This window comes from Oryx dammah, unplaced genomic scaffold (assembly GCF_014754425.2).
Source record: "Oryx dammah isolate SB20612 unplaced genomic scaffold, SCBI_Odam_1.1 HiC_scaffold_5, whole genome shotgun sequence".
NCBI lineage: Eukaryota > Metazoa > Chordata > Mammalia > Artiodactyla > Bovidae > Oryx > Oryx dammah.
This window is the reverse complement of record NW_024070189.1, coordinates 62,229,777-62,255,465: the sequence shown is the minus strand read 5'-3', so window position 1 is coordinate 62,255,465 and position 25,689 is coordinate 62,229,777. Positions and strand designations below refer to the sequence as shown.

Here is a 25,689-nt window from a genome sequence, read left to right as displayed (position 1 = left end):
TATAATAATTCTGTCGGAACAGATTATAGTTAGATAACTTTTTTTTCTAGTAATTGTATATAACAACTTGGAGTGAGCTGTGCCTTGCCTGCCAACCGGGTAATATGCAGCCAGTTCCTCACTACTAGTACCTGCTAGAGATCAGAGTAACTCCTGAAAGGTAACATTTGTAAAGTGCTAGTGGCCCACATTTATCTGATGCTTACTGTGTGCTGGAAATTTGTAAGCAAGTATTATTACCCTGCTTTACAGATGAAGGAAAAGCAAGCTTAAGTGATTGGCCCAGGCTCACCCCAGCTGTCTCACGCCGCAGCTCATGACTCTAACTATTATCCCACACAAAATATTTTTTCCATGTCACGTGGAAAGGTCTGGTTTTCAGTGCATTGATTATCTGAAAGGGAGTCAGTTATTTCAGGAGGAAGTCTTTAACAACCATGTAACATATCCTTTGGGATACGTGTGTACTGTTTATGAGTATACGATTATAATAGAACATGACATGTCTGTATATGTATAGGTCACCTACCCTTATGTCAGTTTTCTCTGGGCAGTGGTCTATTATCAGCTAAAGACCTATAACTAGTGCTAATGGGTTTGGTTGTTGGAACTTTGTTTTTATAAATCCTCCCTAATGGGTCTTAATTTTACTAAATTTCAGCCTGATGGTCACTAAAAGCAGCTTCTGAATGAACAAACATTAAAAAATTTCCTTTTTGCCCATTGAATGAGGGTCCTTCCTTAGAAAATTAAGTGTTATTGTGCATCCCATGAAAATAATCTGGGGAAACTGGATGGGAAGGGGTAGCTGAGGATCTGGAGATACGGTGAGTATCCCTGGAGATCCTGGCTGTGTTAGCTTATGTAGCCAGACCCCGCCTCCAGTTTCTCGTGCTGCTCTGCCTTCATGCACAGGACATGTGGACTTGAGCAAGGGTGTCTGGTTCTTTGGGTTTACGGTCTCCCTTTGTCTTCTTTGGGGAACCCACTCACAGCCTCCTAGGCCAAGAGAGCTGGTCTTAGTCCGGAGGGTCCCAGCACATTGTGGTAGTTAACAGCACAGGTTTGGGACCAGGCATGTAAGTTGAACTCCCCGCCTGCTGCTTACCAGCTGCCTAATTTTCAGTGACTTGATATCCCTCTCTGGGCCTTGTTTCCTTCGTCATTAAAATAGGGAAAAGATTATGAGACTGCTCTGAGGATGCAGCATGCAAATGGTGAGCGGGAACAGGATTGGCATGCAATGCGAGAGAGTGTCTCTAAGCTGTTCTGCATTCCTTCTTTCTGAGTATCTCCTCTCCTTACCTTCTGGGTCCTGGTTCTTCTTTCCTTGCCCTCTGCCCAGTCCTCCCTCCATCCATGTGGGCTCTGAGCTATTCCATCCTTCTTCAGAATCCTCCAAGCTCCTAAAGAGCCTCCAGATCCATCCCTCACCTAGATGAAGTCTCTGTTAGGGCAACTTAGAATCCGAGTAAAGCAATTTATCCTTTGGTAGACTCCTACAGAAGCTTCTAGGCTGAGCTTGTGCCATGGATTACAAAGTCCTGTTTTTTACCTCCAAAGTAACAGTTGTACAGATTCCATCTTTATTGATCATAGCTACTGCCTTGTTATATTTAGGCCCTCATCACTTCCCCTGGAACGCCTGGACTCCTCTTGAAGCATCTTAGCTAGTCCTTGTTCTCGTATAAACATCATCGTGCTCCTAGAACTGTTTTATGGAAGCAAGGCTACCTACAGTCCTGACATACCACTGACTTGGCCACAAATGTGTAAAAAGTTCTATATTGCTCAGGAGCCATCCACATCAATACGGAAAAGATCAAGGGTTCAGTATGGAAATACTAAAGGATATTGGTGGTGTGGTGTAATGAGTGGCTGTGCACAGGGGAAATTCAAATACTCATCTGCCTGGTGATCAGAGGAATGAATTTTAAAATTTGCATAAGTTAGTACTTTACATCTCTTAGAGGAAAAATCCTAATGATACTTAATGCTTACAAAGTATCGATGAAGCCAGTTTAGTTGTAGAATATTGTCGACATTGAAAAATGGTGTAGCCCTCCGGGAAAAGAATTTTGCAGTGTGTTTCACAAATATCTGTGACACAATAGCCTCACTGTCAGAAACCCAATTCTCAGAAATAACAGAAAAGAAGGAAGGAAAGTCATATATATGGAGATGAAATATATATGGATATTATAGTAAATATAGAGTAAATATATATATATTTACTATAAATAAATATATGGTATATATATATATACATCCATAAATATATGGAGTAAAATATAAATATATAAAAATGAATGTTTATCAATAGAGAAGATTGAAACAATGATATATCAATCTTATGCTGATATAAACATGATAATTAAATAAAAAATAGAAAAATATTTATTTTCTAATGCTAGGTAAATTCAATCACAAGATTATTTACCCTATAGCTGTAAGTATGTAAATACATGCCTAGTCTGGCAAAGAATGGGAAAGATGTAAACAAATAAAAGCAGTTGATATATGGGGCATGTAACTGTAGACTATTCTTTTCATTTTAAATATTCTTCTTATTGTTAAAGTGCTGTTTGTATAATAAGTAAAATTGTGAAGGCCAACTGTGAAGACAACTCAAGGATCCCCTTTCCATTACAGAATGAAGGCTGTGCATTTCAGCACGACTTCCTCACAGCCCGTTAGAGGTGGCCCTGCTTCCCCAGTGGGTTGTACTTTCTTCAGCTCCTAACCTCCCTGACCCCAGCCCCGGCTTTGGTCCCCTCTACCACAGCCTCCCTTCGTGTGCCCTTACCCGATACCTCTGATTCTGCAGACATCATCACAGCTTTACCCTCTGCTCCACTGTTTTCTCCCTCTGGAATCCCTCTGACACACCTTCCAAGGTCTGACTAAGCATCTACCTCCTCTGCCTCTGTGAGGATTTCCCACAACCCTTTTGGCCTGAATGAATCTTTCCTTTTCTTATTAGATAAAGGACTGGACTCAGAAGTGTGGAGCCCTTGAGGATGTAAGCTTCTGATGACAGGACTGGGGTCTTAGCTTTTTTTTTTTAATATATATATATATTTTTTTTTATTTTTAATTTTTACTTTAGAATTCTGTATTGGTTTTGGCATAGATTGACATGAATCCACCACGGGTGTACATGTGTTCCCAAACATGAACCCCCCTCCCACCCCCCTCCCCACAACATCTCTCTGGGTCATCCCCGCGCATCAGCCCCAAGCGTGCCATATCCTGCATCAGACATAGACTGGCAATTCGATTCTTACATGATATTATATATGTTTCAATGCCATTCTCCCAAATCATCACACCCTCTCCCTCTCCCTCTGAGTCCAAAAGTCCGCTATACACATCTGTGTCTTTTTTGCTGTCCTGCATACAGGGTCATCATTGCCATCTTTCTAAATTCCATATATATGTGTTAGTATACTGTATTGGTGTTTTTCTTTCTGGCTCACTTCACTCTGTATAATCGGCTCCAGTTTCCTCCATCTCATCAGAACTGATTCAAATGAATTCTTTTTAATGGCTGAGTAATACTCTATTGTGTATATGTACCACAACTTTCTTATCCATTCATCTACTGATGGACATCTAGGTTGTTTCCATGTCCTGGCTATTATAAACAGTGCTGCGATGAACATTGGGGTACATGTGTCTCTTTCAATTCTGGTTTCCTCTGTGTGTATGCCCAACAGTGGGATTGCTGGAGAAAATAATAGCAAATGAAGCAACTGACAAACAACTAATCTCAAAAATATACAAGCAACTCCTGAAACTCAATTCCAGAAAAATAAACGACCCAATCAAAAAATGGGCCAAAGAACTAAATAGACATTTTTCCAAAGAAGACATACGGATGGCTAACAAACACATGAAAAGATGCTCAACATCACTCATTATTAGAGAAATGCAAATCAAAACCACAATGAGGTACCACTTCACACCAGTCAGAATGTCTGTGATCCAAAAATCTGCAAGCAATAAATGCTGGAGAGGGTGTGGAGAGAAGGGAACCCTCCTACACTGTTGGTGGGAATGCAAACTAGTACAGCCACTATGGAGAACAGTGTGGAGATTCCTTAAAAAATTGCAAATAGAAATGCCTTATGATCCAGCAATCCCACTGTTGGGCATACACACAGAGGAAACCAGAATTGAAAGGGTCTTAGCTTTTTAATGTCTACAGATTTAGCTGATAATAGGTGTCATGTGAGGCTCACAAGTCTGCCTTGTGAGTCCAGGAAGAGCTAACACGTTACCAGAGAAGGGAGCGAGCAAAGCAGTTAGATGATGATATATCCGGTGGTTTTATTATGGAACACTAAGTATAAAAAGATTAATTGATTTGTAATTTCTTCAGGATGCAGCTTGCTGGCCAAATTACTATTAACTGTATTAGTCAAACAATGGTATTTTGTATTTAAATGACCTTTCTTTCTTTTCATTTTTAACTAAAATAAGGCCATGAGTCATGCTGTTGAGTTGCCATGGACTCTGTGCCTGTAGTTGTGGGAGTTTAGGAAGGAGACAAGTAATGCCTAATGTGTAGCAGGTCAGCATGGGCTCATTTCCTGTTCATCTCATTTTATTTCTCAAGAGAATCCTGAGAATTTCCTCAACAGCTTTTAGGAATGTATCTCACCTTAAACATGGGGTTTTGCTATATTTGAGAAAACTAAAAACTGGAGGAAAACTCATTCAGTTAATCACTTATTTAGTCAATATTTTTGAGAATATTCTACTTGCCTGGGTCTGCTCTAGGCTAGGAATACAGTGGAGAGCTGCCACCATAGAGCTTACTGTGGTGCGGGAAATAGACAGTAAACAAGCAAATAAGTGACAGATGATATTTACTCTAAGAGAGGGCATGGGGATGGAGAGTGACTGAGGAGAGAGGGAGTCACGTGGCAACACGCCTGCAGGGCTCTTCAGTGAGGCTCCACTGAGACCACACCTCCGCTTAGCTGCTCCTGCCTCAGACTGCTTCTGTCCTTCCTTGCAGGCTTCTCACTCACTTGCTCAAGGACCCTTCTTTCCAGCTCTGCTTCTGGGAGTGATGCTTATTAGACTCAGAACTCCCTGGAGGCAGGGACTGTGCCTTTCTTGTTCACTTTTAGATGGAATATTTAAGTGGGGACTGATGAGATCTAGTTCAGAAAGTTCTCTGACTGTTGCTTGTGTGTGTTGGTGAGGAGAAGGTGGGGGTTGGTATGGGCAGAGGCAGGTGGTCAGCTGCAGGCTGCTGTAGTAATCCAGACAAGATAGGACTAAGGCTTGGATTATACAAATCAAAGCATCTCTATTAAGCAAAGATTTTTATTCACAATTATACTCACAAAACTCCCCTTCCATCAAGAAATGTGCAAGTGACCTTAGCCAGATGAATGTTAATAAAAGAGTAATGCATTATGGTATATAATGGGAGGAATATATAACAGATCAAATGCTCATTAAGACTCTGAATCCATATATGAGCATTTAGTACAGAAATAATGAGACAGAAATGTGGAGTTGGTCTTGAGCTTAATTATTTGAGTTAATTACAGGTCTTTGGGTGGGGGGAGGTGGTGCCTAATTTCTAAGATCTATTAGACTCTGGGATAAAAGTGACAGTTTGAAAATGGCTTTTGTCCTTTCCACAAGACAAGCTGGTTAGTAAATGCATCTGGTTTGCATCTATTTCTTGGAGGCAGTGGGGATTTATATTCCTTCCTTGAGTGCTCCTCAAATTCCTCTCTTCTTGTTAGCCCCTAAATCAGAATGTAATAAATAATCAGCTTCTGAATACGTTAACAGATGCAGTTCACGATGGGTATAAGGAAAAGGCCCATAAGCTAAGGTTACATGGCACCAAGAAGAAGAAAAATGCTTAAAAGGATTATCCTTTCATGCAAATATTTATATATTCAAAGAACTGAACAAAAAGCAGCAAAATAGCCAAAAAGACAGTAGTTTCTTGTCTGGTTGTGTGGACTTAGAGGAACTGAAATCTCTTTTGCAAATGTGCAGTAGTATTTGCTCTCTAGAGAAAGCTGCGTGAGAGATCGCAGCAGGCCTGAGGAAGGGCAGAGAGGACACGTTGGGTGCTTTGCTTGTTCCTTTCAATGCTGAGCCAGGCACGGTGTGGGGGCAGGTCAGAAACTCAAGCCAGGGAGCAGAGGAGTGTTCCTCAGACCCAGTCTGGAACTCTTCAGTGATCTGAGCTCCCCTATGAGGACAGAGGCCCCACTGCCTCTCCCTGATGTGCAGGGCCACCCTGAAGCCACCCACCACTCTTCTCCATCCCTGAGACTGCCAGGCCATGAACCATTGTTAGGGCTTCTCTGCAGAGTCAGAGCTCTTTTCCAGAGTTACAAAGAAACCCAGAAGGGACACAGGCGAGCAGTGGAGGGAATGGGATGATGGCCCCATGCTCTCAGGCCAGCCTGGAACATCAGCTGAATGCTGTTGTATGGATTTTTGATCATGAGAGGAATTACAGATGTCTGGAGTGCAGTAAGACCTGTGTCTTCATAATTTACTCCCATCTGTCTATTCATCGGCTCACCACAGAGCCTGCACATTATGTGCAGAGGGAGAACTAGTTCTCTGTCTTCAGAGACCAAGATGATGGAGGAGAGGTCCCACCCACCAGGAACTCAGTCTTTACAAAATTTAGAATCATTAGAGAGTCTTTCAAAAAACACAATCTCTGGGCTCCCACCCAGGAGAACTGGATTAGAAGCTCTGTGGCTGGGGCACTGACATTTTTTTTTTTTTTTTTTACAAAGTAGCCAGGTGGTTCCTTTGTGCCGCTAAGTAGAACTTAGTTTGTTCCAGAGAGATACACTGCATTTGATTTTGATCTGTTTGGTCTACAAAGCCGTGCATCCTCGGAGAACTGCAGTTCCTGTCCTCAGTGGTTTACAGTGAAGGGGTTATAGCCTTGATCCCAGAAACCATCCCAGAGATTCTCAACAGGGAATGATTTTGTCTCTACACCTTCCCCCAGGGATTTTAGAGACCAGGTCTTAGAGACACTTTTAGTTGACACAGCTTGCGAGGAGGGTGCTACTGGCACCTAGTAGATAGAGGCCAGGGATGTTGCTAAATATCCTGAAATACACAAGGCAGTGCCCATGGTGAAGAATCGTCTGGCCCCAAATGTCAATAATGTTGAGGTTGAGAAAAACTGGTTTTGTCCTATGGATAGGTTCTGCTTGTAAGAACAACATGGCATATAGTTTCTATTAGCTAACATTATGTACTGTGTTCTAAGTATATTCAGTTCAGTTCAGTTCGGTCACTCAGTCGTGTCTGACTCTGCGACCCCATGGACTACAGCACACTAGGCTTCCCTGTCCATCACCAACTCCCAGAGCTTGCTCAAACTCAAGTCCATTGAGTCAGTGATGCCATCCAGCCATCGTATCCTCTGTTGTCCCCTTCTCCTCCAGCCTTCAATCTTCCCCAGCATCGGGGTCTTTTCCAGTGAGTCATTTCTTTGCATCAGGTGGCCAAATTATTGGAGTTTTAGCTTCAGTATCAGTCCTTCCAGTGAATATTCAGGACTGATTTCCTTTAGGATTGACTGGTTTGTTCTCCTTGCAGTCCAAGGGACTCTCAAGAGTCTTCTCCAGTTCAAAAGCATCAATTCTTCGGTACTCAGCTTTCTTTATAGTCCAACTCTCACATCCATACATGACTAGTGGAAAAACCATAGTTTTGACTAAGTGGAGCTTTGCTGACAAAGTAATGTCTCTGCTTTTTAATATGTTGTCTACATTGTCATAGCTTTTCTTCCAAGCAAGCGTCTTTTAATTTCATGGCTGCAGTTGCCATTTGCAGTGATTTTGGAGGCCTCCAACATAAAGCTATATTGGTAAACATAGATTATTATTTAATAGGTACTGTTATTTGTTCCCATTGTACAGAATAGAAAACTGAGCCCCAGAGATGAAATATCTAAAGCCACCTGTGTGGTAAATGAAGGACTTGGGATTTGCAGTCCCACATATGTGGCCAGGTTTCCGGCCACAACAGTAAACTGCTGCCCAACAGCACTTATTTTTCTTCTCTTGAGAGTTTTTCCAGGAAGAAAAGGGATACACACATACTTGCATTAGTCCTTCTTAAGGTTGCTGCTTGAGAAAAACAAAACTACTTTTCCAAGGCCAAAGATAGCCCCCGTGAGCCAAGAGATGAATGGACGTTGGTCGTTTTTGCACCATGTGACCAGGCTAGCACCTCCTAAGTGCTGAGAAGAAGCCCCAGAGAGGACGCTGAGTGATGTTTTCTATACCAGTGGATTCCAATAGTGTTTGACAGCTCTTGGGCATCCTGCAGCACAGTCTGGGGTGGTGTCTGACCAGCCAGACTGTGTTTGTGACAGTTCTGGTCTTCTTAACTCTGAGCATCTGTTCACAATGATGCCTCAGCAGGAAAACACAGCGGGGGAAAGTCTGCTCAGAGCACTTGAGTGTCTGACTGGCCTCTCAGATGTCCTTTAGAAAACCCTGGTGTCCACACATTCCCTGTGCTCTCTGCAGACGGAGGAAACGACTCTGAACCTCAGTAGAGGTCAGCTGCCCTCTCTGGTGTCCCTGCCGGTGGTCACCACACCAGGGGGCGGGGTTGCAGTCAGTTGTGCCTCTGCTGCAGGGCCTCATGGTCTCTCCCAGCACAGATTTAGGCCAGGAGGCTCTTGAGGGTTGGAGGAGCATCCGCCCTATACACGGGGCTCCTGCCAGCCAGCTGATTAAGTACCTTGGAGTTACTAATGCCACATACTTAGTAAGTGGGGGATGTGAGCAGGTACACTCCTGGCCACTATAAATCGCTACACAACAGTTTCTGTCATCTTCTCATGGGATTTTTTTCCAGGTGGAATAATGGGCCAACTTATGGCATGACTGTAAAATGTGCACAAGATGGTGAATTTTTGAAGAAAGAAGCAGAAGGGACTTCTGCGGTTGTTAGAGGCCCTGGCCCAGCTTTAGACAGGGCGGTGATGTGGGTGGGATGTTGCCCCCATGCCTCTCCCCTCTGAGCTTGCCCCACCCACCTTGGCGTTCTCTGAGGGAACCTGTGTGCTGTGCCCTGTGGGCACATTTTGTGTACTTCTGGGCTCCATGTCCATGAAAGAATCTTGAAGTTCACAGCAGGGAATTGAGGTTCATGGAGGACATTGACTTCACACATTTCCATTTTTTTGTAGAGGTTTTTCATTTTTTTTCAAGAATACAGGCTGTTGCCAAAGAATTTATAATCTCTAATGCTGGCTGGACTGTTGGCTCTGTTGTTCAGCTCTCTCATCTCCTACAGAATTTTCCCCAAACTTTTCTTAAGACACTTTTTTTCAATGTGGACCATTTTTTGCAGTCTTTATTGAATTTGTTATGGTATTGCTTCTGTTTTATGTTTTTTGGTTTTTTGGCTACGAGGCATATGAGATCTTAGCTGCCCGAGCAGGGATTGAATCCACACCCTCTGCATTGGAAGACCACTGGACTACCAGAGAATTCCCTTCTCAAACCTTATAATTTTTTTTTCTTTTTTCAGGCTGCCTTCTACTTCAGAGGGTGATTCTGCTTCCTATTTACAGAGATGAAGACGGTCTTCATATGAATTTCCTCAAATTTTTTCCTGTTGGTTGTCTTTAGTGCTATTTACCAAATAGCTCCTTTATCTTTCTCTTTTCAAATGCATGACTATTTCAAATGAGGACTATTTAATGCTTTCTGGCCCTGCTTATGGCAGCATGGGTTATATGACTAATTGTTGTCTATGAGTTGTAAGCAGAAGCACCGTGTGTCCCTTCCAGGTGGAAGTGTTTAATTGCTGATATGAGACCCTCCAGGGCTGGATTTCCCTTTGGCAGGGTGGAAATATTTGAGGTGGTGGCTATTCTATCATTTTCGGTTCCTGAATGAATTCCTCTGAATTCTGTTGCAAGATGGAAATAGGACAAGTGATTATTTTGTCACTGTTCAGTCACTCAGTCGTGTCTGACTCTTTGTGACCCCGTGGCCTGCAGCACTCCAGGCTTCCCTGTCCTTCACCAACTCCCGGAGCTTGCTCAAACTCATGTCCATTGAGTTGGTGATGCCATCCAACCATCTCATCCTCTGTCACTCCCTTCTCCTCCTGCCTTCAATCCTTCCCAGCATCAGGGTCTTTTCCAGTGAGTTAGTTCTTTGCATCAGGTGGCCAAAGTATTGGAGTTTCAGCTTCAGCATCAGTCCTTCCAATGAATATTCAGGGTTGATTTCCTTTAGGATTGACTGGTTTGATCTCCTTGCTGTCCAGTGATGAGCGATAAATAAATCTTTTTTTTTTTTTTCTGGTTAACAGCCCATACAGCTTTGGTTTTGTTTGTTAACACAGCATAACTTCACCTGCCTTGATTAATAGTCTGTCCCTTTTGCTGAACAATTACGTTGCATCCACACCTACTCTTTTTGCCTTCCAGCATTTCTCAGAGGCTTTCTGTCCTAATCTTTACAACCATCTTGATTAATATCCTCCAATGGATTCCTACTATTCCTAAAGAAAGGAACAAAAACAAAATCCTTTTGCATGGTCTACAAGCCTCTGCCTGGTCTGGTTCCTCTCTGCCTCTCGAGACTCACCCAACTCCCCATTCTTCCTCATGCCTCTGAGTCTGCCACATCCACATTCTTTCAGTTCCTTTTATATGCTGTATTTCTTCTCACCACAGGGCCTTTGTGCCTGCTCTGAACAGCTTTGAACACATTCTTTCTGCCAGAAATACCCTCCCCACCTCTGGTTAACTTTTCTCATGAGTTCCTCCAAGAAGTCTTTATTGACTTCCCCAATTAGGTTGTGTCTGTCTTTAGAAGTTGTAAAGTCATGTTTCTCTGTTTTGTAACACTATTTCAGTTGGAATATCACAATTTTTTGGTGTGATGTTTTGAGTAATACCTGTCTTCCTCACAATGGTTAGCTTCATGTCAGTTCCAGTCCCTATACCACGTCCACAGTGATTAGCACAGCATGCTTCATAGTCACTCAGTGAAAGCTTGTTGACTGCACGAATGAGGATGTACCATCATACTGTCTAGTTCGGTAACCACTGGCCGCAATTGCCTATTGAAATTTTAATTAATGAATGAAAAATTAAGAATTCTGTTTCATAATTACATTAACCACATTTCAAGCTAAGTAGCCATATGTGGTAGTGGCTACCATATTAGACAATAGGAAAGAAAATGTTTCCATCATCATAGAAAATTCTATAGGCTAGTGCTGGCAGGATAAGGTCCAGGTGCTTGTGCATGGCATGCAATACCCTCGAGGATCTGCTTCTGACAAGCTTTCCAGTTCGTTTCTTTCCCACAGTAGTACAGCCTCAGTCACATCCTCTATAAACATGTTTCTCTCCTAAATGTGCCACTCTTTCTAGGTGTCTGTGCCTTTTTAACTTTAACCTCTCTCTACCTAAATTACCATCCCATCCCATCCAGCACCTCTCATCCTTTAAGCCCCACCTCGAGTATGTCTACTTCTGGGAAACTTCTCCTGATATCCAGACTGGGCTGGTCAGTGCTTCCTCTGACCCCCAGGCCACCCCCTTCTTAATCCTGTGTACCTTGCTCAGACAGGATGGAGATGCTTTGTTCACACATCTCTGTCCATTGCTACCGTGTACCCCTCAAGGGAAAGGCTTGGGGCTTCTCAGTCTCTCCAGTGCTGAACTCAGAGCTGGTAACGTGGTAGACAGCAGTAAATGCTAATGAAATGATGAGTGAGCCAGTGGATGCAGATCCCAGGGGATATTATTTCCTTAGTATAACATGCTGTGTGAAGCAAAAGGAAACAGTGTTACTAAGTGGGGCTAGTGAGGGTTCCACCTGCAGTCTTCTCCATCTCCCATGGTCCTATCCTAGGTCTTTATTTTATGTGATACTAGATTTCTGGGCTAAGAATCACCTAGGAGCTTGGCAGACTCCAGTGGGGGGCTACCTCTGAAATTCTGGGATCTGGAAGCTCAGCTGAGTGGAGCTACTTCTAGAGGAGAGTGGGTGGGTCTCATAAGTTGGAAGGACCATGATTATGTCCTCCAAATCAAGCCTTGTGTCAAGAGGCTAGAACTGAGGGCCCCCTAGAAGTCTGAAAAAGGTAACTGCTATGAACTGTACTTTGTTCAGCTGGCTGAGTACAGAGGCTGTTGCTTTTATGGTCATAGCATATCTACCTGTACCTTACCCACTGCACCGATAGCTCCTTAAGGGCAAGATTGTGTCTTCCTTTCCTCAGGGTCCTTGGCAGGCTAATCAGTGTCTATAGGGCTCATAGACTGGGGCTAAAACAACTTGTCAGGTTAAATGAACCATTCTTATTGGTGATATTGCCTAATAATAAACATGCTTTCTGCAATGACACTAATATAATTTGGGACAAAATATTCATGTGCTTCTATTTTTTTTTGTAGCAGTCTTTTGCTTAATTATGTCCAAGGGGGCCTGCAGCTCTTCTACAGGTGGAGTTAATGTCTCTCTTCTGCATAGTAAGACCTTCTGGGTCTCTTGTCTCACTCTCCATGGGCGCTTTGAGACGGGAAGACCCATGCCTGCAAAGTTCTTAGAGTGAATGGAGATTTACCTGATCCTCATCAAGGCAGACCTGAAGTCAGGAAGAAAGAAGAGATGACACAGGGAGAAGAGAGGAAAAGAGCATCCCTGTAAGTCTAGAAATGAAGTGATAAAGAGGAGAGATGGGTGGGGCATGGGAGTGAATGGCCTGGCTGTGAATCTTCAGCTGGACATGTTAAAGGAGCACCAAGGGCTGTATCTCAGTCTCTGTGACCAGTCACTGAGCAGTGACCATGTGCCAGACAATTGGCTTTCCTTTACGGATGTAGCCTGGGCCCAACTGAACCTGAATGGATTCAGAGACTGATTAGTTCCTTCCAGTTGGTGAGGCTCAAAGTCCCTAAGCATTTATTTAGAGTTGCTCTGCAACGGGAGAGGAGAGTCTTTAAGAAGAACATTTATGCATAGTTCCCTGGGGACAAAGATAGAAATGGAGGAGACAGCCAGATCGACTGTGGGGGAGAAGATGAAGGCCTGTATGTATAGTGTATATGTATAGTGCATAACCTAAGTGATGCCATTAATTAGTGGTTGGACAGTGATTAACCTATAAGGGTACCCACTTAGCCACTTCTCCAACACTGCCTTTCTAACACATTGGGGATGCTGAGTCCCCCTATTAAGGCAGAAGTCATGGAGAACAACCATATCCTCACAAGGCCTTTTGGTCTTCGGGAGGAGCTTTAGGCTATAGGGATGATGTCTTTCCCCAGGGGGACATTTCTAGCATTCTAGAAGATAGAATTGGCTTCCCTAGTGGTTCAGACGGTAAAGCGTCTGCCTGCAATGCTGGAGACCTGGGTTTGATCCCTGGGTCAGGAAGACCCCCTGGTGAAGGAAATGACAACCCACTCCAGCACTCTTGCCTGGAAAACATCATGGACAGAGGGGCCTGGTAGGCTACTGTCTATGGGGTCGCAAAGAGTCAGGGAGATAACAGAGGACAAGCTAGAGGGTGTTTCTGGGGATAAAAGAACCCCTCGAGTTCCAAAGAAGGGGGAGCCTCGCTGAATGACGATGATGCTTCCCTGAGGAGCTGTAGAGACCTTTCCAGTTTACAGAGCATTTCCTCTTATATCAGTTCCTTTGAAAGTTCATAGAAAATCCTGTGAAGCAAAAGCTTATACACCTATTTTTCAGAAGGGGAATGAGTCCCAAAGAGCTTCAAGGACTTATCTAAGACCATGTGGCCATTAAATGTAAGAATCATGCTAGAAATCTCCTGACACTCTCTTCATCCTTCTTTCCTAAGTGGTCCCTTGTGTCATGGTGGGATAATTGTCTTTATCTCACAGAGGCTGGTGTTATGGCTGGGGCAGCCAGAGGACCGGACATTAGGGTGATGCCTGAGGAGAGGCTAACATTCAGATGAAGGGTGTAATCTGGGGTGCAGTGCCAGCCGCAGAGCAGCCCCCATTCCACTCAGATTTATGCATGTCGTAAGCATTGAGGCTGTTACATGGAAAACCAGTCTTACCAGATGCTCCATGAGAAAGAGACTATTGCGGTCCAGTAATACATATTGCACTGTTCTTCTTTTACAGTAGCAGTGCATGATCAGGGCTCTATAATGTCTTTAAGCAAAGAAATCTCTTTGACTCTGTGTAACTCAAGGTCTCTAAATTTATTTGAATGTAAAGCTTTTTTTTTTTTTTTTAAGGTCAGACCTATTAGCAGCTCATGGAACTGCCAAGAATAACTAGTTTGTTTTAATCACTGAATTAATGGTTTGATTTGATATATGGCAAGTCCTAGGACTTTTTTTTTTATGGTTTTATATTCTAGCCTGAAGACTCATATATATGTCAGGTGTAAATAGGCCTTGGTGCTGGTCGTTTCATAATTCAAAGACCCAGGGTTAGACTGTGCCCATGCAAGCATGCTAAAGTTCATAAATTAAAAATGAAATCTCATTACAATATTAATAAGATTTTAAAATATTAGGTATTTTTGCTGGTAATTCACGATAGAATAAATGTCAAGGAAAACTCTGAATCAGTCTAGGTAGCATGATGGCATATATGATTTGAGAGAACTTACCTATTGGAGATTTTTGAAGGGAGCAAGGTTGACATTTTATGCAGGTCATTTTTTTTATCGTCTTCCTACCTATGGATTGCAGTAGACTCTTGACATTCATGATAGATATTTCTTGAGACCTCTGTGACTCTCCTAATATCACTAGAATAAATAATTTCCCTCACAAAACCTTTTTATTCTGAACAAAACTGTCCCGTTTATAGTGTTTCACTTTTTCTTCTCATTCATCACCAGGGCCATTTTGTACTTGATAGCTGACAATGAGGAGGAACATTATAGGCTCTGAGGTGGTGGCCATACTCTGGACTAGCTGAAGGATTCACCCTCAGTGACTGGTTTGCTAAGAGGTTTGAATTTATGTTTCAGAAATATGGTGAATGCTTGCATTTCCTGGGCTGTTGGGATTGTTTGTGAAGAGCCCAAACTGTGAACGTTAATCTACAAATATCAAGCATCTTCTTTTCTTTGCGGTGTCAAATACATCTTCCCCTTTCATTCTGTGCTAGAAGACAGGATAATACCACAGCTTGGGGAAGAAAGGAAATGCTAGAAACTCAAGCCTTGTTATCACCATAACAAGCAGTCTACAGCAGGGTGTCTCTGAACTGCAAGACTGTGAATATCTCAGCACCTTTAGGAAACGCTTGCTTGCTGTACTTTGGTGAACAGTCTCAGTGAGCTCTTGAGATAAGCTAAAATGTGAGTCCCCCTACATTTGGTCAGCAGGGTTGTACATACTTGAAACTGCAGCCCAACTCCTCCCCTCCCATAGCTCTATGCTTTTGAATATTTATCTAAGGCTACCTTTCCCATGGTTTATCAATTTTATCTCAGGACTCACAGTCTTTGAAAAAAGAGATTTTTTTCCTAGAATTTTTCCTAGAATTTTTGATTATTATTAAAAGGACAGGAAGATTTTTATCACACTTGGAAGCTCTCTCTAGATGAAAACCTTATACTGTTGTTGAACAATGGTTCACCTCACACAAATTAAGATAAGCAAACAAGAAGAAAAATGACAAGAAACCAACCTGGGGCTATTTGGAATACCCCCAGTAGTCACCCTGTAAAATAGATGGGAAAAAACAACCCTTAAAGACTGATCAGCCATTTTGCTTCTTTGGAAAGTGCAATTGGTACTGAAGCACGTGGATCTTTGGAGCTCTGTGGTTTTCATCAGGATGAATGATGTCATCTACTATAAGAGCAGATTCTACAAAATCCAGAATACATCCAGAGTGGAACTATAATTGAATCTTGCTCCTTAGGACCTCGGTCTGACCAGCCACTGTGGGTGTGAGGGCTCCTGGGTGCCAGTGGCCATTAAAGACACCTTGAGGTTGATTGAGGAGGTAGGACTTACTCTTTTGGAAGTCTAATCATGCTTCCTATTAAAGCCTTTCATAAGCCTTGAGAGTGAAATTCCTCTAAGCCACCCAGAACCATGGATCCCGCAAAGCCTCTGCACTAAGACATTTTCTACACAAGTCCCCAGGCACACAGAGAAAGCTCAATAAGTGCTGTTGAAAGAACTGAGTGGTATGTTTTTTCATGAAAACTTGGGAATTGGCCTGCTAGCTGATGGCAGCATTCACTGTAACCCGGTCCTCGCCAGTAGTTTGGAGGCTGAAAATCCCCTCTCTTATTCTCCAGGCTCGAAGCCTGTTCATAGAATGACTGTCACCATCTCTCTCTCCTGGTGGGCCAGGGGTGAAGGAGGGAGCTCTGAGCACTCCTGCAAGGCTGGAGGTGTCTAGACCCTGTCTAGAGGTGGGTTGGGTAATTGCTACTGTCACCCTCCTCTTGTGGGAACAAAATATGTGTGAGCACAAAGGTTGGCCAGCAACCCTGGAGGTAGGAAGGCCAGGAGAGGTGGGGAAGCTTACCTTCTTGACTTCATACTTAATGGCGAGTTTGATCCGGCTCAGACTCGGACGGTGGTGGTCGGACCAGACTTGGAAGTTCACATCACCATTTAAAATCGCTTCCACCTCTTCTGTGTCTCGGCATAGGTCCAGCACGCCCACCACAAAATCCTTGCATTGCATAGATAACTTCCTGTAATCGTTCTAACAGAATAAAGAGAAATCAGGGGTGTGTCACATGGAACCCCACAGATGGGCTTGCCTAGCTCAACAGTGTCGATCAGCAACTGTCCACCAAGTGTGAGCTTAATAGAGCACTCTGGAACCAGGGAATGTGCTGGAACCAGAAGGCAGGGCTGTCTCTCTTGCTACAGTAGTCTAGAGGACATCTTCTCTAAGCCAGGATTTGTCAGGCTGTGTTCCACGGCCACCTGCATCAGAGTACCTTGGGTGTGCTAGAACTGTGATTCCCAGGCCCCGCTGCAGACTTACAGACTCAGAATTCCTGGGGATGAGACCCAGGAAGCTGTCTTTAACCTGTCTTTTAATCTTAAAAGGTTAACCTTTTAACCTTGTTCTCTGCCTGCCAAAGCCCACCCTGGGCTCTTTGAAAGCAGCAATTCCCCTTGCCTGCTCTGAGTGGGGAGTCATAAGGAGAAGCACTGTTAAGGCTGATGGGAATATCACTTTACTCATTTACCACCAATCTGTGGTGGTAACTGTTCTACGCAGGAAGTTTGCTGGAAAGATACGGCTGATATACTAAATTTGGAGGGAAAAAAATGTACACAGGTGTGCTTTCTTTTAATGTGCTGGAAAATCTGCTTACAAATTTAAAAATCAAATGTAATTTAAATCTAACAGTATCCTTTCCTTAACACAGATCCTTTTGTACAGCAAATCATGGCACATTAAATTACTTGCCTGTTGAATAATCATTTTCAGACCTTGACCTCTTTTTGTTGTTGTTGTTGTTTAATGAATTGCCTCTGGGTTTCTCTCTTCTCCTCCCGAGGCACACCTTTCTGAATTATCTTGAGAGGCTGACTGCCTTTCCTTGTGATGTGCCAATTTCTCTCTCTCCATAAAACACACTACTTCAGTTCCTGAATGTTTCATGTCACTCTCAAACCACTCCTCCCCCCAAATATTTTCCCCTATAGGGTTTCTTATTGGTTTCTTAGTTGAAATGAGTCTATATGAAAGCAGCACAGAGCCAAATGTCACTTTCAGTGTTAATCAATGTCAAAAGCCCTGAGAGTGATGAATAGTAGTTGGTAAACAGGAGTGTGGTTTTGCTTTTCCAGAACCTGGATTCCTCAGCAAATAGATGGGAACCTGGCAAATTATAGGAACGCCACCATTTTTCTAAATTAATGATTTGTTTCTCCTTGCGGCAGTGCTGCATGAAAATGTCCTTTTGTGTTAGAGAAAGAAGCAAGTGACCTTAGCTAAGAGAAGGACGAGGATCGAGAAACTGTGTCCCTACAAGAGTGGCAGCTCTTCATTTCTACATACAATTTAGGGAAAAGACCTCTCTCCCCTTCCCTCTCTCTTTCCTCTCCTTACCCCTTCCTATCCTTCCCTGTTTTTTTAGTCCCCCGGTCCTGGATGCAGGAATCTGGTCGAAGGGCCCTCAGCCTGAGCTGAGGATTGGAGACTGATCACCTCCTCTTGGTAGAGAACTTGAATTCTGGTTCTGGTCTGGTCTGATTTCTGGTAGGGCCGAGTTCCAGTCCTCTCTTCTCTGGAGGCCCAGGGAAAAGTCCCATAATGCCTGGGCATCTGTAAGTGGCAGGAGACATCTGTAAGGCCACCCCTTTCGCCCCCCATCTCCTGCCTCCTCCCCCTTCGTCTTTCAACCTGGCTTCCTTTCCTCCCTTGAAATCTTTGATGTTAGTACTTGGATTCTTATATTTAAGGGCTTCCCTAGTGGTGCAGAGGTTAAAGCGTCTGCCTGCAATGTGGGAGACCTGGGTTCGATCCCTGGTCGAAGATCCCCTGGAGAAGGAAATGGCAACCCACTCCAGTATTCTTGCCTGGAGAATCCCATGGACGAAGGAACTTGGTGGGCTACAGTCCACGGGTCGCAAAGAGTCGGACACAACTGAGCGACTTCACTTTCACTAGGGATAAGAAGGGTGTTTGGGAAATGCTGGGTAGAAAGATGCTCCAGCAGACTGTCACGATCGACTGAGACTGTGCTGTCTTAGAGCCTCTGTGCATGTCTGGGTTCAGTGCAGTTCAGGTTGGAAGGTACCATTTCATTAGAGACTTTCATTTCCCTGGGCTCTTCTACTAACTGGGCCATAAAAAACAGGGAGAAACACCAGGGCAGCCAAAACAGTTCGTTTGCTTTTTGCCTTCTGTATGAGACAGTCTGGAAGGCAGCGCACCTGGTGCCTGCATGTGGGTGGAAGAGACGAAACCAGCCTGCTAGGAAGATGGAGATGACATGGGTGCGGATAGCTGCAGACGGGAGGGTCATGCCAGGCGCAGGCTCCCACAGAGAGGGAGAGCCATGGGGGCACATCTGGGGAATTATGATGATTATGAAAGGTGGGATAGTCCTGGGCTCAGTGAGCCTTTCAGCCACACTTTTTACCTTTAGTCGGAGAGATGTGACGTATTCCCGAGACGTCACAGGTGCCCTTTTGAGTACTTCCATATCCCGGCATGCTGAAGTCTGCCAGATCCACTGGTGACAGGTGTTCTCCCTGTATCACCTTCCTCAGTCCTTCCAAAATACTCATGTTAGAAAGACTGTCAGCATTGCCAACTCATGAGTGAGAAAACCGAGACTCAGAGAGAGAAATTAACAGGCTGAACCCACTCTTCCTTATACTGGCCACTCATCTCTCTGATTACTCTCTCGCTTTCCTTGAAGATTTTACCTCCTGTCTCACTGTCACCCCCGCAACTGCTGCTGTTCTTGGTGGTTTCAGGTTTCAGTATCCAAGAAGATGTCCCTCCCGTTACCCTGCCCTCGCATTTCCATGATAACATTTTCTTTAGTGGTGTTATTCTCAGTGCCAATTCAGCCAATCATTCTCTTAGTTATTCCCAATAACTGAAGCTCCTCCATGACCCCAACTTTAGGTCCCCTTCTCTCTGACCACTACCTCCTATATGTCCAGCTTTCTCCGTCTGGAGCCCCAATTCTAGTAATCCTTTGATTTCACCGAACCTACAAGCCATGGACCATTCCATGTTTTCACTGGTTCTCACCCCCGTCAGGTCCCTATCTGCCCCCTTGCAGAGCTTCTGTTTTGTGGGCAGTCTTTATTATCATCCTTGCACCCATCAGTTCTCTTGCCCTCCTCTTGTTTTGTTCTCATTGCTGGCTTAAACCCTGACTTTGGCTGAGTCTCACTCTCTGCTGTGTTGCCCCCGCCTCTGAACAGAGAATGTGGCTGGAGAGCACACCCCTGCACTGAGTAGGCGTGCTGTAAGCTCACCCCCTCCAACCTCAGGTAGTCCTCAGTGCTCCCATCCCAAGCAAGCATTTCAGGCCTCTCCTGCCCTGCTGTCCAGCTTCCTCCCCCTCCTAGTTTCCTGTTAACTTGGAGAATAGAACTCATCAGGAGAGAAGCTCTGCGTGCTCCCATCATGCCCATCACCTGCTTTCATACATCTGTGCTCGTGGACTCTTTTCCCTCTTCTTACTCTGGGTGGACTGCCCCTGCTTCTAAGGCCAGCTCTTCTTCCTCATGTCAGTCCCTTGTACCGCTCTCCATTGCTCTTTCCTGCATTGTTAATCTCTCCCTTTCTCTGCTACCTTAGTATGCAAACATGTTGCTGTTTTCTTGTCTTAATAGGAAACTCCTCTTGATTCCACTTCCCTCGCCAATTCCTACTCTAGTTTTCTGTTCCATTTTGTAGAAGAACTCATTAGACTTGTGTACACTCATAGTTGCCCTCCTTACATATTTCTTACCCTGTTCTTCCTACCCTGTTCAGCAAAACTTTCACACTCTGTCCATTGCTTCCACTGAGACTGTTCAAGGTCACACATGGCTTTCAGGTTGCTAAATCCAGTGGTTGGTTCTCAGTCCTCATCTTACATGACCTGTTAGGTGCTTTGACATAGCTGATCACTTCCTCTTCTTTGATATACATTCTTCACTTGGCTTCCAGCATAACATACTGTTCTTTCTTCCTGAATGAGTACTTTTTGCATCTTTGTTGGTTAATTCTCATGTCCCTGATGTCTTAGTTTTAGAATGTCCTATAGATGTGCCCAGTCCTTTGAATTCTCCTGTCTTTTTTACACTCATTGCCTTAGTGATCCTAAGATCATTAGATACTATCTATATGCTGATGACTTTAAATTTTATATCTTTAGCTCAGCCTTCTCTCCTGAACTTGAGTCACATATCCAATTGCCATCTGGTATTTCCACTTGAATGCCAAATAGGCATTTCAGAGTCAATGAAACTAACTCTGGACCTAGTCTTCTCTGCCTTACTAATATTTCCCAACCTATCAGTTGTCAAGGACAAAAAAATCTTGAATTTATCCTTGGTTCCTCCCTTCCTCTTAAACCTGACATACAAGTTAGTAGCAGATCCCACCAGCAATACCTTCTAAATATATATTGATCTTAACCATCAGTTTTTGCTTAGACTAACCAAGAGACTTTTAACTGACCTCCTTAATTCTGTCCTGGTCTTCTATGGTCTAGTTTCCATACATCAGTCAGAAAGATATTTAGAAAAAGCAGTCAGTTCATGGCACTGGTCTGCTCAAACCCTCCCATGGCTCTCCATCTCCTCAAAGTAAAAGTAGACTTCTTATACCGTCCTGTAAGGACATACGTTGCCTAGCCTCTCCATTCTTTCACTGATTTGCTGTGGTTCTCTCTTTCCCTCAGTCTATTCGAGCCACCCGACCCCCTTGCTGTTCTTCAAACACACTTGACATGGACTAGACCTTTGTACTGGCTATTCTCTTCTTGCAATGCTCTCTCCCCAGGTATCTACATGAACAGATTTCTCAGCTTCTTGAAGTCTTTGCTCAAATGTCTTCCTTGAGTATCTTTTAAAAACATCATAACTCTTTTCCATTTGCATTCACCCTTTCCTTTTTTTTTGTTTTCTTCACAGTACTTATGACTATATGACATCTATACATGTTATTTATTATATTTATTGTCCATACATTTCATTAGAATATAAGCTTCTTGAGGGCAAGAATCTTTGCTGTTTTGTTCACAGATATATCATTAGAGCCTAGAACATTCCCTGGAACATGACAGGCACTGAGTAAATGCTTGTTGAATCTGTTGGAGCAGTGTACTTGTCTAAGATGACATAGCAATGTAAGTGGTAGAGCCAAGATTCAAGACAGATCAGTCTGACCCCAATCCTGTCCTCTTCCCTCTCACCATGTTGCCTCTTGGGGGGCAGCATGTTCCCTTCTGCTTAGCACACTAAAAACTAGAGGCTTAATTGGGGCTGACACTCAATTAATTTGGAAAAATAAAGGGTGAGCTGGGATATGGATACCTGAATACTCAACAGATTCTGTAGTGTACTAGATGAGCGCACAGGTGTTGAAGTCAGAAAGGCCTGGAGTTTGAATTTCTTTCTTTCTTTCTTTCTTTTTTTTTTACTACTTGTCAGTTCAGTTCAGTTCAGTTCAGTCGCTCAGTTGTGTCCAACTCTTTGCGACTCCATGGATTGCAGCACACCAGGCCTCCCTGTCCATCACCAACTCCTGGAGTTCACCCAAACCCATGTCCATTGAGTTGGTGATGCCATCCAGCCACCTTATCCTCTGTTGTCCCCTTTCCTCCTGCCCCCAATCCCTCCCAGCATCAGAGTCTTTTCCAATGAGTCAACTCTTCACATGAGGTGGCCAAAGTACTGGAGTTTTAGCTTTAGCTTCATTCCTTCCAAAGAACACCCAGGGCCGATCTCCTTTAGAATGGACTGGTTGTATCTCCTTGCAGTCCAAGGGACTGTCAAGAGTCTTCTCCAACACCCCAGTTCAAAAGCATCAATTCTTCAGTGCTCAGGTTTCTTCACAGTCCAACTCTCACATCCATACATGACCCCTGGAAAAACCATAGCCTTGACTAGACGGACCTTTGTTGTCAGTTGTGGGAAATACAACAAGCCATGTAACTCTTCTGTATCTCAGTTTTTAATCTGTAATACTATACATATCATTTAATGATTGGGGGAATCAATACCAAAACAATGTAAAATGCATAGTATAGTTAACAGTAAATAACACAAATAACAAAATAATAAAAAATTAAATGGCAATTTAAATTAATTAACACCTTAATTTGACCATCGATTTCAAACTCTTGACCTCTTGCTTTTTTATGGTTTTTAATTACTGGATTGGGAGCAAGACTGGCTTATGGAGTGGTGAACACAAAATGCTCGAGAAACCTTTGATTCTTCTTCTCTCACTCATATATAATCCATACATTAAAAAGGTACTCTGAATTTCTTAACTTCTTTTCATCTCTGGTGATTATACCAACCCTTCCCAGGGTAACACCGCCAGTTATCACACACAGGTTCACAGTATTAAACTTGATTAAATCTGTAGTCTTGCCTTTCCGCAAATCAGTCTGAATCATGTTGTTCACCTTGTGGATAGTATCACCATCATGGCTTACCAAATGAGGTTTCTTTTTTTGTGCCCATAAAGCTTTTTCTCATTTTGTACAACTTATATTTGGCTTCTCTAGGAGTAATACAGTGAACCAACTAAGTGACCCTTGGTGTCATAGTCAGATGGAAATTCTCTCTAGTCTTGTCAATGCTGATGATATCCAGAAAGCCAGCAGTGTAGGTTATATCAGTGTAGACGTTGCCATCTGTTTCAGTGAACTGCTGTATGCACAACCTCATTACTTAATCTCCTGCTAGGGCATACTCAGGTCTGTTCTGAAAGAAAGAAACAAGAGACAGCCATTCCTAGCTCGTGATGGGCAAAGAGTTAGCACAACAATCAGTTTGTCCAGGTTCAACGTTTTAAAGCTGCTACAAGTGCAGTGTTTCTTGGGACCATGAGCTGTAGCTGTGCTGGGCATGGGACGAAGAGGCCCTGGAGTCCTGCCTTTTTCAGAATGTCGTATAAGTGGAATCATACAGTATGTAATCTTTAGAGACTGCCTACTTTCACTCAGTATAATTCCTTTGAGAGTCATCCATAGTGTTCAGTTCAGTTCAGTTCAGTCGCTCAGTCGTGTCTGACTCTTTGTGACCCCATGGACATACCAGGCTCCTCTGTCCACTATCCCCTGTCAGTTAGTTCAGTTGCTCAGTTGCGTCCGACTCTTTGCAACCCCGTGAATCACAGCGTGCCAGGCCTCCCTGTCCGTCACCAACTCCCGGAGTTCACTCAGACTCACGTCCATCAGGTCGGTCATGCCATCCAGCCATCTCATCCTCTGTTGTCCCCTTCTCCTCCTGCCCCCAATCCCTCCCAGCATCAGAGTCTTTTCCAATGAGTCAACTCTTTGCATGAGGTGACCAAAGTACTGGAGTTTCAGCTTTAGCATCATTCCTTCCAAAGATATCCCAGGGCTGATCTCCTTCAGAATGGACTGGTTGGATCTCCTTGCAGTCCAAGGGACTCACAAGAGTCTTCTCCAACACCTCAGTTCAAAAGCATCAATTCTTCGGCGCTCAGCTTTCTTCACAGTCCAGCTCTCGCATGCATACATGACTACTGGAAAAACCATAGCCTTGACTAGATGGACCTTTGTTGGCAAAGTAATGTCTCTGCTTTTCAATATGCTGTCTAGGTTGGTCATAACTTTCCTTCCAAGAAGTAAGCGTCTTTTAATTTCATGGCTATAGTCACCATCTGCAGTGATTTTGGAGCCCCTCAAAATAAAGTCTGACACTGTTTCCACTGTTTCTCCATCTATTTCCCGTAAAGTGATGGGATCAGATGCCATGATCTTCGTTTTCTGAATGTTGAGCTTTAAGCCAACTTTTTCACTCTCCACTTTCACTTTCATCAAGAGGCTTTTTAGTTCCTCTTCACTTTCTGCCATAAGGGTGGTGTCATCTGCCTATCTGAGGTTATTGATATTTCTCCCAGCAATCTTGATTCCAGCTTGTGCTTCTTCCAGTCCAGCGTTTCTCATGATGTACTCTGCATAGAAATTAAATAAGCAGGGTGACAATATACAGCCTTGATGTACTCCTTTTCTTATTTGGAATCAGTCTGTTGTTCCATGTCCAGTTCTAACTGTTGCTTCCTGACCTGCATACAGATTTCTCAAGAGGCAGGTCAGGTGGTCTGGTATTCCCATCTCTTTCAGAATTTTCCACAGTTGATTGTGATCCACACAGTCAAAGGCTTTGGCATAGTCAACAAAGCAGAAATAGATGTTTTTCTGGAACTCTCTTGCTTTTTCCATGATCCAGTGGATATTGGCAATTTGATCTCTGGTACCTCTGCCTTTTCTAAATCCATCTTGAACATCAGGAAGTTCACGGTTCACGTATTGCTGAAGCCTGGCTTGGAGAATTTTGAGCATTACTTTACTAGCATGTGAGATGAGTGCAATTGTGTGGTAGTTTGAGCATTCTTTGGCATTGCTTTTCTTTGGAATTGGAATGAAAACTGACCTTTTCCAGTCCTGTGGGCACTGCTGAGTTTTCCAAATGTGTTGGCATATTGAGTGCAGCACTTTCACAGCTTCATCTTTCAGGATTTGAAATAGCTTAACTGGAATTCCATCACCTCCACTAGCTTTGTTCGTAGTGATGCTTTCTAAGGCCCACTTGACTTCACATTCTAGGATATCTGGCTCTAGATGAGTGATCACACCATCATGATTATCTTGGTCATGAAGATCTTATTTGTACAGTTCTTCTGTGTATTCCTGCTGCCTCTTCTTAATATCTTCTGCTTCTGTTGGGTCCATACCATTTCTGTCCTTTATTGAGCCCATCTTTGCATGAAATGTTCCCTTGGTATCTCTAATTTTATTGAAGAGATCTCTAGTCTTTCCCATTCTGTTGTTTTTCTCTATTTCTTTGCATTGATTGCTGAGGAAGACTTTCTGTTCTCTTCTTGCTATTCTTTGGAACTCTGCATTCAGATGCTTATATCTTTCTTTTCTCCTTTGCTTTTCACAGCTATTTGTAAGACCTCCTCAGACAGCCATTTTGCTTTTTTGCGTTTCT

General features: G+C 43.5%; 1 protein-coding gene across 1 annotated transcript in view; it reads right to left on the bottom strand.

Annotated features, from left to right (window-relative positions):
* Positions 1–25,689, bottom strand: part of TRPC7 (transient receptor potential cation channel subfamily C member 7) — a 142,388-nt gene that overhangs the window by 84,526 nt on the left and 32,173 nt on the right. Inside the window, exon 3 of the mRNA XM_040241561.1 lies at positions 16,544–16,726. Within this exon, the coding sequence (XP_040097495.1) occupies positions 16,544–16,726 (183 nt within the window). The remainder of the gene's footprint in view (positions 1–16,543; positions 16,727–25,689) is intronic.